The sequence below is a fragment of the Geospiza fortis genome, unplaced genomic scaffold (genome assembly GCF_000277835.1).
Source record: "Geospiza fortis unplaced genomic scaffold, GeoFor_1.0 scaffold1, whole genome shotgun sequence".
Taxonomy (NCBI): domain Eukaryota; kingdom Metazoa; phylum Chordata; class Aves; order Passeriformes; family Thraupidae; genus Geospiza; species Geospiza fortis.
In genome coordinates, this window is record NW_005054320.1 from 6110963 (window position 1) to 6129535 (window position 18573).

At 41.0% G+C, this 18573-nt stretch overlaps 1 protein-coding gene across 1 annotated transcript in view; it reads left to right on the forward strand.

The window, feature by feature from the left end:
* The first annotated feature begins 174 nt into the window (after positions 1-174).
* Positions 175-18573, forward strand: part of GTF2E1 (general transcription factor IIE subunit 1) — a 49188-nt gene continuing 30789 nt past the window's right edge. Inside the window, exons 1-2 of the mRNA XM_005420577.2 lie at positions 175-336; positions 7731-8208. Coding sequence (XP_005420634.1) covers positions 7761-8208 — 448 coding nt within the window. The 5' untranslated portion in view covers positions 175-336; positions 7731-7760. The remainder of the gene's footprint in view (positions 337-7730; positions 8209-18573) is intronic.

An 18573-nucleotide genomic window follows, 5' to 3' on the forward strand; every position in this document is an offset into this window, starting at 1 on the left:
TCCCACCGTTTGCCGTTCCTCCTGCGGTGTTTGCTGAGGCTTCTTTGTTTTATTTTATATATTTTTTTAAAGAGGTTCTCCTGACCTCCTCTTGCCCTGCAGAATCCTACACAGTTCGATGTTTAAACCTCAATACATGAAGTGGGTAGGGAATGGGAAACTGTGCAGGGGTTCTCCCCTCTGACTGCGTTAAAGCTCATGTGCTGTTCGTGGTCTGGAGGGACATGCAGGGCTGTGGGCTTCTGAGGGGGAGCTGACTGGCAAAGCCAGCCCATTCCTGTTTGCCGGCTTTGAGCCAGCCAGCTGTGGAACCATTCAATTTTCCAGGTCAGCAAGGTGAGGTTTGTGGTGTTTTTTTTTGGTTTTTTTTTTGGTTTTTTTTTTTTTTTTGTTTGGTTTTTTTTTTACATTATTACATTATTATTACTACATTTCCTCTGGCCTCAGGAGCGTGCTGGTTCCCGAGAAGCAGGCAAACACAGCATCTCATAGTGGCACCCAGCTGCTGTTAAAGGGGTCCAGCTATAGGCCTATGCCATTCCAGGCAGCTCACAATGAGCAAGGAAGATCAGCATTCTGGAAGAGGTGTTCAGCTAATGTGCATTTTCTTGAAGTCTAGGTAGCTTAATATTTTTCATCCAGAAAAGGCGGAGATTTTTCTTTCGTCTTTTGCAGTGCAGTGGCATCCTCTCTTACGTGCTGGTTCTGTTGCTCATCAGAGTTCACCGCCAGCTCATTGAACTGTTGAAAAATATAGCAAAAAGGAAAAAACAAATATTTTCTACCTTTAAGCAATCAGTGTGGTGCACAGGATGGTGTTGTGAGGGCAGAGCCATGTGCCTGGGAAGGAGCACATGCTTTCAGGCAGGAGTGAGGCGTGATGGGAATTGCATTCCTTCCTTCCACTTCCTGTGACATACAGCTCATTTTCTCACAGGATGCTTTAGGGGATTCTTCTAAACAAGAAACTGTGTTAATTAAAGCTAATCTGGTGTCTTGTTAATTAGTTTCTTTGTTTCTTTATTGCTTATTTCCGTGGTATATACCCACGTACTTGCACTGTCATGCACTAAAACTGTACTGGACCCAATACTTCCATAACTTTTCGATGTCTTTCTGGAATTTCCAAAAGGCAATACTGCTCACATCATCTATCATGATGAAAAGTGTGGTGTTCCAGTTCTTATTGAATCCCTAATGTGAAAAGCAATTATTGCTTTTTTCCTGTCAGAAATGTAGAAAGGAATGCTGGGTTTAAACTCGCTGTGCTTTGGTGTAATCATGACTTCCTAGGCTTGAGATGTGAGAGAAATGACCTTATTTTCTTCCCTTTAAAGAAGCCCCCCAAAACCTTACAACTACATTCTGTGACAGCTGATGCTTACATGTTTCAAAATAACGCATATTCTTCTGGTAGGTTCAGATCAGAGTGTAAAGAGGTTCTGGTATCCATAATTAAAATTTTCTAACAGCATCACATTACAGTTAGGTTAATTTGCCACCATGTAAGGAAAGCTCCCCACTCATCTACACCCTTAGCCATGCATTCTCTGTTTTGTGTTGGCTCTAGTCTGGTAACTTAAATGACTCAATTTTTGAACTTTTCCCCTTTGGTCTCTCTGAAATGTCCCCCTTTTTGTTTTGGCATGTTAGTTTTTCACTTTTTATCAATTGATTCTTGTTGCTACATGAATAGTGAACTGCCAGAATTAAGCCAGAAGGGTGTGGGGCTTGTGGCTAAAGGCAAGGAAGGAAAAGAAAGACTTCCTTTGGGGAGGGAGGTGTAATTTGACGTCAGCTGCAGCAGGAAATTTCATCCATTAGTGTACATGCACACAGGTGGTCCTTTAATTTCCTGACACCTTGCTATTGTTTATGCTGGATTAAGATTATAAAAGTGATTGAGAATTACATCCTGAGCCTGAATTGTTCAGTTTCTGCCTGGTGTGGTCCAACTTTGTGGCCTTATTACATCTGGCTCTGTGTGGTTTTTTTGTGGAATTAAGGGAAAGCACCCACATTTCAGCCAGGCCCCTCACGCTTTCTGTGTGCAGCTGCAGCACAGCTTCTCATCCTGAGTGAAGAAAACCCTTTGATACCTGTGGCCTCCTGGTTTCAGGTTATGGAAAGCCAACAAGAAGATGGGATTTCAGTGAAACCAGATTGTTCTTTTCTGCCCTTATACTTCAAGGCAGGTCTCACAATGAAAATACACTTATTTCTCATCAAGATACAGTGCAGGAGAAAAGCTGAGCAGCAGTGTTCATGAACTCTCCAGGGAATGAAACTCAGTAAGCTCTTGATAAAATGTCAGAACATTTTATTTTGCAAGTGATGTGGGATAAAGGCAGTTCTGGGCTCACTGCAGAGAAATGCAAGTGAAAACAGGATGTGAAAGTGGAAGATTCTGTACCCTTTTCTGGAAAGGGTGAATAGTATCTGAGGTTACATTCTACAGACATTGAAAATATTGATGACATGTTTTCCCATTGGAGTTCTGAAATTTATGCCTTCCCTTCCTGTTCTCAGGAAGATTCAGGATTGCTTCTCTTAGCTTAACCTCATCATCTTCTGAAAAGCAGAATTTTAAATCTGCTTAGAGTGAGAGACTACAAAACTGGGATCTGGTGTTTGCAAGTGACAGCTGGAGCAGGATATGGCATGCACTGGCTCCAGGAAGCCTGTTGGACCTGCCACATTCACAGGAGAGGGGATTCTCTTACTATAACCTGATTTTGATTTTACCTGAAGAAACTATGTCAGTGATGTAAGCAAGTAACATTTTTTCCCCCTTTCTATAAAATCTTGTGTCAGAAGCTTGCAGAAGAATTTTCTAAGCTGGTTTCAAAGATTTAGTGGGAAAGAGCACTAATTAAATAAATGTGGGGGAAAATAGGAAGCACCTGTGCAAGTGTTAGTGGTGTGTCTGATAGCCTAGGTTCACAGCCAAACCTGCAACTGCAGGTTTTCCTCCAAAAGAGATCTCGGGTGTTACAAAAGCTTTGTAGTTCCTTGTGAGTCTGAAGCAGTCTGCTTCCTTTTTTAAGATCCTGCTTTTAAAGATCCTTTGTCAAATATATGAATAGTGACACCATTGAATTTTCTGGGTAAATTTAATGTAAGTCTCAGTAAGTTTGATGTTGAAACAGGATGATCTACATTTGCAGTATTGGATAAAAATTCATATTAATTCACTGGCTGATGTAGGTTTTCATATTTTCTAGTACTATTTTCATCTACATTGTGGCTTCCAGGTTACCACCCTTCTAGCACTCTTTGTCTCAGTTTGAGTCAGGAAAAGCAGGAAGAAAAACAGATTTAACTTCATTAGCACAATTCCTGTTAGAGTTCATTGGAATTGAAAACTCTTGAAACTGTTGGATGTGGAAGAGTTCAGTTGTTTTGATGTTGCATCAGGAAGGACCTGAAAGTGGAGGTGTTTGCTCAGTTCAGTTTCTGGCTTCTGTGTGGTCTCTGATCCCATCAAGTGGGACAAGAACAAGTGGAGTCACTTGTTCTCCCCTTGCCAATCCTTTCTGGCGTCTCTAGTTATGCTGAAGGCCTCATACATTTGACTAAACCTTAGGTACAATCTTGTAGAAGGTATCCTTATTTTCTTCACCCAGAATATCTGATTGTGTTGTATAAGTCTCTTTTTCCAGTGTTGCCTTTTATAGACACATCAGTATTAATTCTTTCAATTACAGCAATTTTAAAAACCCAACAGATGTCTGTTTAGGTTTGCTGTCCTACTGTGTTAACACAGACAGGTCTGCTTTCCTCCTGTACCCATAATACTGAATTGTATTAATGTGATTACCCAGAACAATTCCCCACCAACTGTCTCTTTTAATAAAGTCCATGTTTAAATTTGGAAATTCTTGTTTTGGCTGTTTCTGAATATGATGCTGTCCAGTGTGCCTTATTATTGATGCTGTAGGTGCTTACTGGCATAGCTGAGTATCCTGGCCATTGTATTTTTTTTTTCCCTGAAAATGTTCCTTGATGTTAATAAATTATTAAGGTCAGTTCAGACATTATTATGAAACAGATGCACGCCCATTAAAACCTTGTTAAAGGTGTTACCATATTTCTTTGCACATCTAATTAATTCAGGTTTGACTTACTGCTTCAGGGGAAGGTGAAATCATTGCTAAAGGATGCAGTGGTAAAGTCCCCTGGGTTTGAATTTTGTGAGCTGAATCAGTGTCCTTTTTGCCTGGTGAAAGATGGTAAAAATTTGCAGTTTAGGGATTAAAAGGCTTGGATTCTCCATGGATCAGCTTGGCCTGGTGAGATCTGGCAGTGGTATGCACTTGCTTTTTGGGTTTTTTTCCCTCAAAGATGGCACTACTCAGTTGTTTGTTTCACCCAAAGACTGTCTTGTGCAGGATTTAGAACTTAGTGTGTGTTAATCCACTTTTTGAAGTGGAGGATAACAGGAAAGAATAGTTTCTGGTGTTTTCAGAATGCCTGTATTTCCATATATCCCCACCTGGAAGAAAACAGTATCACAGTCAAGATGCCCTCTGTTACCTGAGAACACAGAGCATTTGGACATCACTCAAAATCTCCAGCAGAGTAGAAGAAACTGTGTTAAAGCTCCTACTCCCACTAGCTGAAAAAGAATATTTTCTAGTGATTGACACTAGGAAATATTATTAAATCTCTGAATGTTGCTGAAAACTCTTAGAGTTGGTTTTATTTATTGGCCCCCTGTAGGTCTCTCTTTAAGCTGTTTGAGTGCGTTATTCAGGAAATTGTACTTTAAACCTGTTTTGGAAGTATCTGTGGAAATCTGCAGCTGTCTTGTCAATGCAGAGAAAGTGCTTTCCATCAGGTCTCAGATGGGGTGTCCAGAGTGAGATGTGCTTATTTAAAAGTACTTTTCTCCTTTTTTTTATTTCAACTGATATCTGAGGGTCACTGTGCCCCTGCAAGTTGCATCACCAAGTTTTCTACAATGAAGTTGTAGGGAAGGTGGATTGTTGAGGAGAGAAAGTTGTCTGCTCTTCAGATCAGCACTTAACAAGCTTTTGACTTTAAAATTTTGACTTTTTAACTCTCTTGGGGTGCCAGGTTTTATTTAAAATTGATCTTTATATTTATTCTTTACTGTGCTTTAACTCTGAGTAAGATTTAATCAATTAGAATAAATCGAGGCTTCCCTCCAGCTTCTGCATTGGCATTGTTTTATAGTGTCAGTATGTTGCTGACAGATACAGTCAAAACCAAGATTTGTCTTCAGGTGACTGAAAGATTGAAAAAATACCAACAGAATGATGTTGATCTTCAGAGACAATATCCTGTGACAGTATTTAGATTTGGTCTGACTTAGAGATTCCAAAATACTGCGTGGCTAACTCTTGGTGGGGCATCATTTATTGCTAATACTTTTACCTTCAATGCAAAGCTCTCTAAAGCTCTCCTTTGTGTGAGATGAATCACTGTGTCTCTGGCATGCAAGAGAAACCTGGCTGACTCTGGAAGTACTTGTTTCATGGTTAATTCGCGGTGTGATAGATGTGTTTTAATTGAATTTCCTTAAAGGGAAGCTCTAGCTGGACATCCAGGCATTGTTTGCTGGAAGCTATTCTCAGCCTGCACACCAGCAGTCAACAAATGTCATTCAGTTAATTTCAATTTGAGCACTGCAAATACCATTTGGCTCTAAGTTAGAGGGAAAGAAAAGCTCAAGCAGGGAAGTGCTCTAAAAGAAAATCACGAAGGTGGTGTTTTTCTTATCCAACAGGCAGAAAAGACAGGATGATCTTAATTTAGTTACTATGAAGCTTCACATTCCACAGCCTAATTGCTTTGCAGTGGTACTGGCCCTAACCCTTGAGAGGAACATCCCTCCTCAGTGGCAGCAGAGGGTAGGGGTGGAAGAGGAGTAAAATGGGTAATGCTACACTTTTCTGAAAGGACGCTGTTTATCATAAGAAAAAGAAAAACCAAGCAGACTACTGTGATAAATGATCACAGATTTTTGAGAAGTCTTAGCTGATGGAAGTGAGTCAGCAGCTGCTTGGTTACCTACAGAATTGGTGATCTCAGAGGGATGTCTTAGTGTGGGAAATGGACAAAAATTATGTGATGGTGTGTGTGAAAAGGCCTATCAGTGGTTTTATGATAGTGATGAAAAAATAGGGTACTCATCCAGATCCTTTTTTCTGCTATCACTTTTTGCTTTATTTGATAGGCTTGAATACTGGGGATATACATATACAGAGTGTGAAACATCTAATGGAAGTGAAAATTAGGATTGGCAGAGTTTTACAATTTAATATATTAGTTCACAGATAAAAATTACATAGCAATGATGAAAAAAACAGAGATTAGGGTGAGAGGGGTTTTCTTCAGTGCAATGAACCTTTTGCGTAAGAAATGGTTGCTCATGTCCTAAACTAGCATAGAAAACTCATACTGAAAAGGATAATTCAGAGTCTTATTTGATGTTAGCTGGAAGTGCAACCTTCTGAACGGCTATTTCAAAAACACCTCTAATGCTTTGTTCTTCTCTTGAATCACTGGTGTTGTCTGTGAGCTAAATCTGGCAGGGGTGACAATGTGAGGAATTCCTTGCATATGATTTTATGTATGTTGCCATGTATCTCATAGTCATGACCATTTGTGCCATTTGATGTTATGGTGAGGAAAAGTGAAGTGAAAATAGAGTACTTAGAAATTATTGTCTTGTCACAGGCAGCCTGGTAAGTGGTGGTAAGTAACTCAAAGGATACTTCATGGAATACTTTCTTCTTTTTTAAACACATCATTACTTCATATTTGGTATGTCTTGACTTTTGCTTCATTTATTATGCTATGTTATTCATGGGCTTTTAAGGCCTGAATGTGGGACTTTAAATGAAGGTTCAGTCCTTTGTAAGGACCTCTTTGCTCATCTAAGAACAAGGCTGAAGCAGTTTGTGGTGTAGGAGTTGGTAGTGCTAATGGTTTTCATGCTGCAGTGTCCTGGTTTGAAAAGGAAGTGAGTTTTTTGGGAGTTTGGTGGTCAAACCAATAGGTGCTCAGATTTGAATATTGGCACCTGGTGTGGCCAGGTGGACACGCCTCTGAGAACCCAGGGGGTTAAAAGCAGAGAACTCCCAGGGGGAAGCTCTCTTGGTTCTGGTGGATATGCAGATAGTTGACTGAGGTGTGTTTATGAGCAAGGATCTGTTCTCATGGTGCAGCTGGGAGCTTTTCCTTGAATACCTACCAGCCTGTACAGCAAGCTGTGCTCATGGTGCATCTCTGCTCAGGGGTGGCTGAGGTGTTAAAGCAGACAGGGCTGCTTACAGTGGGACAGAGTGATGTCAGCTGACGCCCTCAGACTCCACTCTTGGGCTGTCTTAGGACCTTTCTTGGTGTTGTAGCCATTTTCTGCTTTCCCCATTTTACAGGTCTCAGCTGTCCCAAAGCTGTCTTCTGGAGGACAGCTTTCTTACTCAAGCTGTGTTGGCTGTGACTGAATACAAATGAAATCTGCTGTATGTTTTGGTACTAATTTCTTGTGTGCTTTTAAAAAAAGTTTTATGTTGTTTTGCTTTGAATGAGAGGTATAATTTCCTACTTCTGTAACATTATTGATACATAAGGAGACAGTCCAAGGCTTAGGAAAGGGAAATGGAAAACACCCCATCCTTTTCTTACCTCTAAGTAAGATAAATAAGAACTTTGGAAGTTAGAAGATAGCTAAGAATCCATCTGCCTTTTTTTCCTTGCAGTATACATGAAGCTCACAATCTGGACCTGCTATGACTGACCCAGACGTCCTCACTGAGGTCCCAGCAGCTCTCAAGCGCCTTGCCAAATATGTGGTGCGTGGCTTTTATGGCATCGAGCATGCTTTGGCTCTGGACATCCTCATCAGGAACCCCTGTGTGAAGGAGGAGGACATGCTGGAACTCCTCAAGTTTGACAGGAAGCAGCTCAGGGCTGTCCTCAACACCCTCAAGGGTGACAAGTTCATCAAATGCAGGATGAGGGTGGAGACGGCTCCCGATGGCAAGACCACGCGCCATAACTATTACTTTATCAACTACCGCCTGCTGGTCAACGTGGTCAAGTACAAGCTGGACCACATGCGCCGCAGGATCGAGACCGATGAGAGAGACTCCACCAACCGCGCCTCTTTTAAGTGCCCCATCTGCTTCAGCACTTTCACAGATCTAGAGGCCAACCAGCTGTTTGACCCCAGGACAGGTAAGGGTATGGCTAACAGAGTGCTCTTGCTGTGGTTGTAAGTGCTGGACTTTAAGGATACAGAGCCTTAGGAAAATTCTCTTTGAGTTTGGCCAGAGCTAGAGGGCACTCTGTTTCTGCAGGTGGTAAATGTTTGAGCAAAATACAAAAGGAGTGTATGCAGGATTATACAGATGAAGAGAAATCTTGGTGAAATGCTTTTGAGTGACAAGCAGTAGAGAAATGGAAGTCTTACTGAAGTCACACTCAAGGTTGAATAAGGCAATCTGTCCTTGTTGGAAGCTGTCGAGGCTTTTAGCTGGTCAGAGTGACCCCGAGAAAAGTTCAAAAGTCTCTTTTCCCAGCCCGGTGCTTGAAGAAAGAGTCAGAGCTCTTCACTTCTCGGTCTCGAGGTTGTTTATTGTATCTTACCTATAAAATTCTTTCTCCTGTCCAGCTGAGGTCTGCTCAGCAAGACAGTCAGAGGCACTCTGCCTGCCCCCACGGCAGTGTTATCTTTTTATACTAAAAACTATGTGTACAATATTTACAATTACTTTCCAGTACCTATCACCTATGTTAGACAGTGAGCTTCTACTCTAAACCGGTCTAGAAGTGCCAACATCACAGCAGAAGATGGAGGCCAAGAAGAAGAAAGGCTGGACATCCCCAGATCCCTCCATCTTGCCCCCCTGAATCCCCATTCTAAAAACCCCAAAATCTACTTTTTCACCTTGTGATAAATTCACTATCATTCTATTTAATTTGTCATGGCTTGCAGATCTTCATCCAAGGTTGGTAACTTGCTCCATGGGTCATAATCAAAACCACAGGCATTTTTGGGCTCTGTGCCAGGGTCTCTGAGCTCCCTGGCAGGGGTCTTGGCTGCTCAGGACAGCCAGAGGGATGTCCTGGGTCCTGACAGGAAGCTGGTGGCTTTTCAGTATAACCTGGTCTCGCCAGTAAACTGTAAGACTTCCAGACAGTTTGCAGAGAGGGCACATGTAGAGCTCATTTGAGTTGGTCACGCAAGAAGTGAGTTGTTCCTGTTTAATATTCTCTAGCCTAGTGCATTGTACTGCTCAGCCTTGTTTCCTGGTGCAAGGCAGTCTCACGAAATTTAAAAGAAATTAATTACAGTCTTGTCTGTGGTTGGGAGTAAACAAGATTCTTATTCATGTATAAGTCTCAGTGGAAGTGTGTATCTGTCTCATGCATATGAAATGAGAGCCTTTCTTGGATGTCATTGTCTACTTTCTGCTTCTGTGCCAGGGAATAAAAGGAAGAACACCTGCACCTGATGAAACTCTGTTTTGCTAGTCTAATCTGGGATTATTTTGGGGGGAAGGCAGGGAGGTTAGGCGTTAATTTACTTTTTAAATTTTTTTCTTTGGAATTCTGTGTCGTGATTTTACTTTTTCAGAAGAGTAAGAGGACAAAAGTTAGGGTTTGATATGTTGAACTCTCAGATATGTTGAACTATGATGTTTTGTGTCAGTTAACATAATGAGAAACTGTAAATTTGTCTGTTTAGCAACACTGAAGCTTTTAATCTAGGGTTACTGATGTTTAATCTGCCAAGTGCAAGCACCCAAGAAATGTTCAGCATCTCATTTTTCCTTTTTCCTGCCTCCAGAGTTAAAAAGCTGTGAAACTCCTTTTACTTGAGCAGCTATGAAGATGTTACTTAGTACTAGAGAAGCAGAATCTGCTAAGTCAAGTAACAGTTGCTGATGAAGTCCAGCGCAGCTTGCTGAGTAGAAATTGCTTCCTTGAGGAGCACCAAACCAGCAGTGCCAACACAGAATTTCTGTGCTCACCACTGAGTGTAGAAACTCTGTGTGCCCTCCACATTTAATGATCATCTGTGGTGGCTACAGTTGTGTGTGTTGGCTGAAGGGAAATGGTGCTTTTGCAGTTTGCGCTGGTAAGGAGAGAGTACAGAACCTGTGCAGAGAGCACACCAGTGGGGAGTGTGAGACACTGATCCCAAGGGGACTTGTAACACTTAGCAAAGGCCTGTGGCCATTGTCCCCCAGCCTGTGTGGGCAGTGACTTCTGAGAGCAAGGAACTGCCTGTCCAGGAGGTGCTGAAAATAATAATGCTGGGATTTGGCTTTGATACCAAGGCCTGTGCTCCAGGAACTGATAAGGTCAACCAAGGGTCTTCCTGCAGTACAGGCATTGGCTGTGTCCACAGTGTGAAATCATTCACTGGCACAAGGAGTGTTTTATGTTCAGATGGAGGAAAAGGCTGAGTACTGTTTTCTCAGCAATTCCCAGGAGTTCTGTCAGTATTTGTGCAAATAACAAGATTGTCAGTTTACCTCCACTTACTTTCAGTAAGAGCATACCTGCCTAGAGTTTATGTATATTCTGTTTCTCCTTATATTATTTTAAAGTCACTGATAGCTTCATCTAGGTTGTGCACAATGATACTGTTGTATGTCTGCTTTGTATTGCAGTGGAATGTGTTGTCTCCATGTTCCCTGCTGCTCTGAATTCTGTATTAGAAAAGACCTGAGAAACCCCTAGGTCTTTCACAGAGGAAGCTTGAGAGGTCAAGGCATGCAGAGAAACAAGGTTTATTAGACAGTGAAGAGCCATGCTTTTCCAAGAATGTCTTTAGCTCCTGTCAGTGCTGAAGTGTGTATCTGTGTGTATCTCTCCCACTCATGGAAAGTTGTGGCAGTACAACTGTTGAAGGGTAGCTAAAAGCCACATAGCTGCAGTCACAGTTGACCTGAACTGCTCTTAGACTGCAGCTATGTTGATAAAACTTTGTGAATTAAAAGGCCTGCAGGGCCAAAATCTGTTAATCCATGGAGCAGATAGGACATGGAAGGCATTCTCTGCACCAAGCTGGACCAAGCTAGACTTAAATTGAGAGCTTTTTGTTAAAAGATACCCTCTTTCACTGCCTGCCTTTTGTCCTTGTCATTCAGAGAGGGGTGTGATTGACATGTCCTGTGTTTTCTTCTTTGCTTTCCTCTTTCCTATCTACAACTCAAATGCAAACTCTGAGCAATTGTAGAATTGGAAGAGTTACTCTTACACTTCCTTATTAGCATGGGTGAAGAGGTTTCCAGAACCACTCCATTACTGGGGTCATTATGCTGGAATTTGTGAATTAAGAGTGCTTATGAAGAGCCTGTTAATAATTTGGATTTGTAGAGCTCTTTACTTTTTACCACAGCATCTGTGTCTACCTCTTGAGTTTAGCAGACCTTTGTTTCTTACGGGTCAAGTAGCTCTCTTTTGGCTCTGTTCTTTACTCCATCTCTGAATAATGTTGAAATAAACTGATGTGTTTATTTTTTCATCAGAAAATGTGGTTATTGATGGTTTTGGAGGGTAGATACAAGTCTGCTGAGAAAAAATAATTGATAATGAGAAAGGTGTGTTTTCAGGACATGTAGGTGTGGATGTGCTTTGACTGCTGTTCAGTTAACTTGGAAAAAATATTTTGAACAGAGTAGCCTGTTTGCCACTACAGTAATTTTAAATGTAGATGTTAAATAGTAGAAGTGTTACTTTAAGAGTGTGTTCCCTCTGTTTATAAAAGCATTATAAGATTTTTTTCTCCATCTTTTCTGCCATTGAATGTCTCAACCCAAAAAAAGCTCCAAAGACTTTCTATGTTGTCAAAGGTTGAACAACTCTTATCTGGTACTTGAAGGAAGTTCAAGGACAGGATGTGAGACAGTGAAAGTCAAGATGATGCCAAAAACTGGAGTTTTTCTGCTGCTTCAGCTCACAAGGAGGTCTTCTGAAAAGTGAAAAGAAATGTATGCTGTGTTGAAGGAGTTTTTTGGTTGGATGACCAGTGAGTGAGTGCTTGTTAACTCTGAGCATGGCATGCACAGGTCAGGAGTTTTAGCCCCATCTGTTCTACATGAGGAGCTTGAACAGATCCTCTGGCTGCCACACTTTCTCCTCAGTGGTGTTTTTTACTGTTGCCTCCAAAGAAGCTACATCAGTAACCCCTGATTTTAGAGGCAAACAGCGTGAACACAGCATGATTTTATTGTGCCAAAGTTTGCAATGGAAACTTGTAGCAAACCTTAGAAGAGCTTTCTGATTGAAGAGTTTGTCTATCTATGGGAATTGGTGCAGACTGGGTTGTTACAGGCCAAGCAGCCACTTTGTGAGTGTTTTGTAATCTACAGGTGGGAAAACAATAATGCTGATGAATGAAAAGTGATACTTCTAGCTTTGTTTTTCAGATAGGATGACTGAGAAACAAAAAAGATTGTTGTTTTCCTGGAATATCCTAGTATGAGCACTTGATCCTTGCCTTTCCCTTGTGCCATCATCTGCTGTCTGACTACTCTGGTATTTCATCACTCCTCATTCTGCACATGAGCAATAGTTGGCAGCTGCTGCTGTGATGAACTCTTATGGAGGTGGAAAGTTTCAGCTATTCCCCTGAACAAGATAAGGGCTGTCCTTTGAAGTAGGGGGTGTACAAAGAAAGAGTTTAGTTGAGGAGCTGTAAGAAAAGCCATCTGTGAGATGTGTGATGTGAATAACACTGCTGTGCTCGGTCTACTGCCAGACAGTGGACCCTGGCATAAGGGAACACTGGGTTTTCCTGTTTCACCTAGACATAGGATGTTACATTAGTCTCTTAAATCTATGGTAAGGATGTTCTTCTCTGCGCTTTTCGTGTAGAAACTGCAGAAATTTAGGTTCTGCAGGCCAATCCCTTGAATCGCAGATCAGCCTAAACAGCTCCATACCATTTTGTGGGCTGGATGTTTGGAGAATCGAATCCGCCCACGTGCGTTCAGTGGAGTGTGGGGGAAGGACGGCAGGAGCTGCATTTCTCACCCAGTAGAGGGCTCTGTCTTTGCTCTCTACAGATGGATTTGGCTTGCTTAATCTATGGAATGTCACAACACTGGAAATTATGTTCATGGATGTGTTTTTCTGTAGCCTGATTAATTGGATCTGGCTGGAGAAGGTCTCTAATGTATCCTATTCTCATACCTTAATCATATTTGTAAATCTAGTGTAGTGTTGGAGTTCTGTCAAATTCAAGGTCAGTTTGAAAGAAAGTATGTGACTAGAAACTGCAAAAGGGAGAGTAAGGTGGAACTGAAGGAGTGGCAGAAATGAGATTCTGCAGTGCATCACGCTGGTGTTCAGCCCTGGATTTTCTTAGGTATTCTAAATACCAAACTGTGTTAGGGTACTCACCAGTGCAGTAAGTGAATTTGATGTTGAAAAGTGTAAGGCTAGATGAAGTAGTTTTTCCACTGCTCTCTTCCACCTTTGCAATATAATTTTTACCCAGTCTTGTGTTTCTTTCACTTCTGTACTGTGAAGAAAAATTTTGGTGTCACCAGTATGTTGTAATGACAATTGATCTTTCATGTCCATCTATACCTTGTGTCCTCACCATAATATTCAGTTAGGTAAGGTGTTGAATAGTAGTGGAAAGAAAAGGATGCAAGACAAGTGGGTAATGTGAATCAGAAAGGTGATGCTGGTTGGGATGTTCTCAATCACAGTTGTAATCACCAAAGTATTTTGTTGCTTTTTGAAATCACAGCAGTTAATTACTTGTCTGCTCTTCTTCCTCCCACAGTTTGCTCTTGGTTTGGTGAATGATTTTGTGAGGATGTCTAGCTGTTCCTCTAAGTGCACTGTAATGGTAACATACTGTGTATCTGTATGCCTTTCTTATTCTGTGTACTGATAAGAAATTTAATTTGGGAAGAACAAATTGAAGGTGACAATATCAGTTTTATAGAAGGAAAGACAACATCTTGAATATCATTTTAACCCACTTGTTTTACTGTCAGCCTCTCACAGGTCCTTTGTGTACTTCCTAACAGAATTGCACATAACACATTCAGAGACTGGTTTTGTGTACCTGTCATAAGGCACTTAATATCACATTCAGGCAGCCTGTGTGCAGCTGAGCACTTGAATGGTTTGGGCCCTGTTTCTGAGATTAGAAGTTTGACTACTCTTTCATTTTTTTGCTTTGGTCTTGTGTGCTGACTTCTGGAGCTACTGCCTTTTCTCCTGAGTGTTCAGCTCCTCACTTCATCCCCAGTGAGCTGCTCAGAGCACATCTGTCTTCTCATCTTCTTTTGAATTCCCACTTCCTCAGGCAAGTTCTACGTTAGCTTCAAAACTTCCTCATCTGATTCAAATTACTTTTGAGCCTGTCCTATCTATTTTGTTAATTTTTTATTATGCTTCCCCTTTTCCCTGCTTTTTTTTGCCTTACCCTTTCTTGGGGAGCTCTTGTGTCCATTTCTGGTACATCTCTTTTTGTATTCTGTCCCTTCCAGCCACTAGAAAAAAATAAATCACATGGAGCTGTTTATTCTCTATATTCACACAATGTAGCCAGTCCTGTTTGAGCTTTATGCTGTTGTTTCTTGTCCTTTGAGTTCAGTGATTTTCAGACATTCTGGATAGCTTTGTCTGCCATGTATGTGCTAGTAGGTGATGCTACTAGTACAACAATTTACAGCTTTTAACCAGCCAAAATGAGGACTTGGCAAGTCTTAATATAAACAGGCATACTGAAACTTCCCTTGAAAAAGAAAGGATTCAGAACAGTTCTGCTTTGAACAACTTCAAGTTCTGTGAAGTTGTGTGGTTTTGTTATCATTGTTAGCTTTCCAAGTGCATAAAAACCCGTCAGTGTGATTTTCCTTGACTCTACAAGCACATTTTGTTTGTCTGTGCTGCCACTGAGAGCTTTTGGCAAACACCAGCAGAAGGAAAGTGTCCATGCTCTGCTTAGTTTTTCTATTTCTATTCCAATTCCTGGCAAAATCTCCAAGTGTATTCCTGTCAGCTTCACTCTGCTTCAGCTTGATAAGGCTTGGAGCCACAGGGAAAGGAAAACTGAGAAAAACATATCAGAATTAATGCATGTTTTCCTCAAAGTAAGAATACTCTGTAGAGTGACTTAAAGGTTGCATCTGTAACTTGAACCCATTCCCTGTGGGCTGGGCACCCTGTCTGGAAAATAACCAGCTGGTCTAACCATGGATCTCTCAGCTTGATGGGGAAATAGGTGAAGGTAGGGTTGGAACCTGTGCAAAACAGCAGCCAAGAGGATAAGCTGCTGCCTGTAGAATGCTAGCTGATCACTTCCCTGTATTCCACACTGACCTCTGTCTGGAATGCTTGTGGCTCTTAGATTAAAAAACCTATCTGATAAATGCATGCCCTGACTTACAATATTGATGCCTTTTTTTTTTGTTTTATCTGTGAAGGGCATTTTATTATTTGAAGTACAAGAAGTAATTGCCCTTCAAGTAAAGGTTATCACTTTAACTTCTCTTAGCTTTGCAAATTGGAATAGATTGCAGCAAGATCTCTGTGAAATCTGTCAATATTGCTAAGCCATTTATAGTGATGAAAGCTGAACTGCAGCATTCCTTTCTTTTATTCTGGTGACTTGTTCTTTTGAAACTGCATCCTTGGTGATATTGTCACTGAAGGGTGTTTCTCTTTTAGGCATGGGCATTTGTAAGTCAGACCAAGAGCTCATGGAGAATCCTGTAACTTATATTGCAGTCTCTCTGCCACTGGATGCAATTCAAGGGTATAGTATGTTGGCTTAGTTGATATTTTGATGTAGTCTTCTTGACTGAAAGAGAAACCACCTATCTGTGATTCCCACTGGGCTTCCATTGGGTAATCCCTCTGTCCAGTTGTGTTTTCTTGGCTTAGTGTCTGGCTTAATGTAGCCATAGTAGGGCCAAAGGAAGAACTCTGTCAGCTCCGAGCTGCTGAGGTTGTGCATATGAGCTGCAGCAGCATTAGCTTCTGGAGAGGAGGAAAGGATTCCTCTCTTCCAGTTTATAGTGAACACAAATCATCTGACGCTTCTGAATTAACAATAATTTGATGTGTGTCTCATGCAGTCCAATTCTTGAATGTTTAATACCTTTTCAAGAGAAATGTCTTTGTTTAAAAATTGTGTTACAGTAATTTTAATTTAGTTGAGCTAAAAATGATCTGCGCACTGAGATGAATGAGCAACGTGGTGTTCCTCTACATAATATAAAGTTGTTCTTAAGGTGCTGCTTTTTTTTTGGTAAACATTAAAGGTTAAATTGTTTCCCTTCTCTAATTGCAAAGCCAGCTCATCAGGAAGGGGAAACTGTAGCATGAAGTATAGGTTAATGTCGTTATGAAATGCTGAAGGAAATTTGGTTGATATCTTAAATTTTCTCGACTTTACAGCCTAAATTATGGTCAAGAAATAAATCCATATAGGGGCAGTTCCATATACACATTGCAATCTGTGATCAAGTTGCTATTTCACAGCTGAGTTACAGCACTGCTTTGCCCTTAGAGCACCTTGCATGCCTCATTCTCCACTGATAACCTGCTGTGGCCTCCTGGCAGAGCTTATTAACTTGTATCCTTTACAGTGCTCTAGAGAAATGTATTTTAAACTGCTGACTGGGCCCCTGGACTGTCTTTGTATAGCTGTACTTGGTTCTTAGCCAGAAAAAAAGCTGCTGTCTTTTTGGCTTTCAGTTTAAGATCAGAGTGATACAGCTGGGTGTGCTTTCTCCCTAAGTGCTGTCAGGGTACAAGCTGGAGGCTCAAGTGTGCCCATCCTGTAGTGATAGGCGTTTTCCAGAGCACATTGCAGGTCAGGCATGGAGCTTGAAGAAAGAAATTCTGTCAACCCATGTTCAGGTAAGTGATTCTGCCACTTGAGGAACAAGCTTTTTTGCAATCTAGAGTTATTAAGGTTGTTTTGCTTGAGCAGTGTAAGATTTGGGAATGCAGAAAGAGGAGAGTGGAAGTGCAGACAGAGATCGTGGGACCTCAAGTGCAAGGCAAGATGCCATTTAGAAGATAAGTAAACAGTCCAGTGTTCAGTGTTCCACCTCAACTGTGCTCTCCTGAGAGAGGCAACAATAACAGAGGCATGAAACCTACTTGGTGAAGATTTGCACTTCAAAAAGATTGGCAAGGCTTTTAATTCTCTCTACCAGGGATGGCCAGGAAGGGCATTTCATCAGAACACAGCATCCTGTCTTCATTGATTAAAAGAAATCTGGGTGTCAGAAGGGAACAGGCAGCTGCTTTGACGGAAAAGGAGAAAGCTCAATAACACAAATCTGTTCTGAAAATGCCAGTCTAAAATTGCATCGTGGAAGCATTTTTTCTCTTCACAGTCAAAATTTTTCTTTTTCTTGGGCTGTTTAATAGTTTTATTCTTACTTTCTTGTTTTTTTTTTCTTGGGGACTTAACATCAATTAACACAACTGGCTAATAATCAGGTTCTTTGTGCTTACAGGTGGAGCTAAGGCAGGCTGTCTTTTCTGGATTCCTTTTGCTGTTAGTCTGAAACAGTATGATCCAGTTTGCTGACTTCGGGCTGGGGAAAAGAGTTAAACTACTCTGCTTCTGAAAACAATCCTGTTGACAAGTAGATAAATGCCTTTAGTAGTTTTACTGCATGACTGAAGTATATAAACTCCTAGTCCATGATTATGGGAATACTTGAATACTGTAGTTTTAAGTTGCAAAGAGATTAGCAACTTCTGAATGTAATTCAGTGGAGCTGAAAGAAGAGATACCTTTTTAATTTCCATAATAATTGCACTGAGCTGCTGAAACGGATTAAAAAGGGGTTTGTTTATCTACCCTGAAGCCTAAAAAGCGGTGAGGACAGGGATGTAACTTGACCATAAAAGACAAAAGATTAGGTGATTAGTGAATCTTCATTCAAGCTGAAATGGAGAGATGGCAGTCTCAGTGGTTCTTCCTGCTCTGTGAACAAGATCACATGGATATATGATTGTTGTTGGGAACAGGGCAATTTTAAAAACAAACAAAACCCAACAAAACTCATCTGAATATTCTTTTTATATGAGAAGACAATAAGAACTGTAATTAAATTGGCTGATCTGTGTGTCTGTGTAAAAATATTGTTGTAAAAATCTTAAAAATGTCAGAGAAGCTGATGAAGGAAGAGGCAATAATTCTCGCCTGCTGTATGTGATGCTTTATTATCTAAAACTTTGGTCTGCTTCTGTGCTTGACTTGATCCTTTTTTATATTTTAAAGAATTTAACTCAAGGAAATCTGTGTTCTCAAGACACAGTTGAGCTGCTTAGTATCACCCAAATATTTTTGTGATAACTGAACATTGCGTGTCTAGGCTGGACTGTTTTTGTTGAGGATTGAGTTCCTCAGTCCTGCCTGTGGTCCTCCCTCTCAGCCAAGGGTCTTGCCACTGGTAAATGCTTTGGTGATTCATCTTAATCTGCCTGGAGCTGGAAGTTAATGACCCACAAAAGCAGTAACTTGTAAAGCTGACAGGAACTTGCTGCTTTCAGGCAACAAAGGCTGCTGTGCTTCTAAGCAGTTTAGTATTTGCTTCC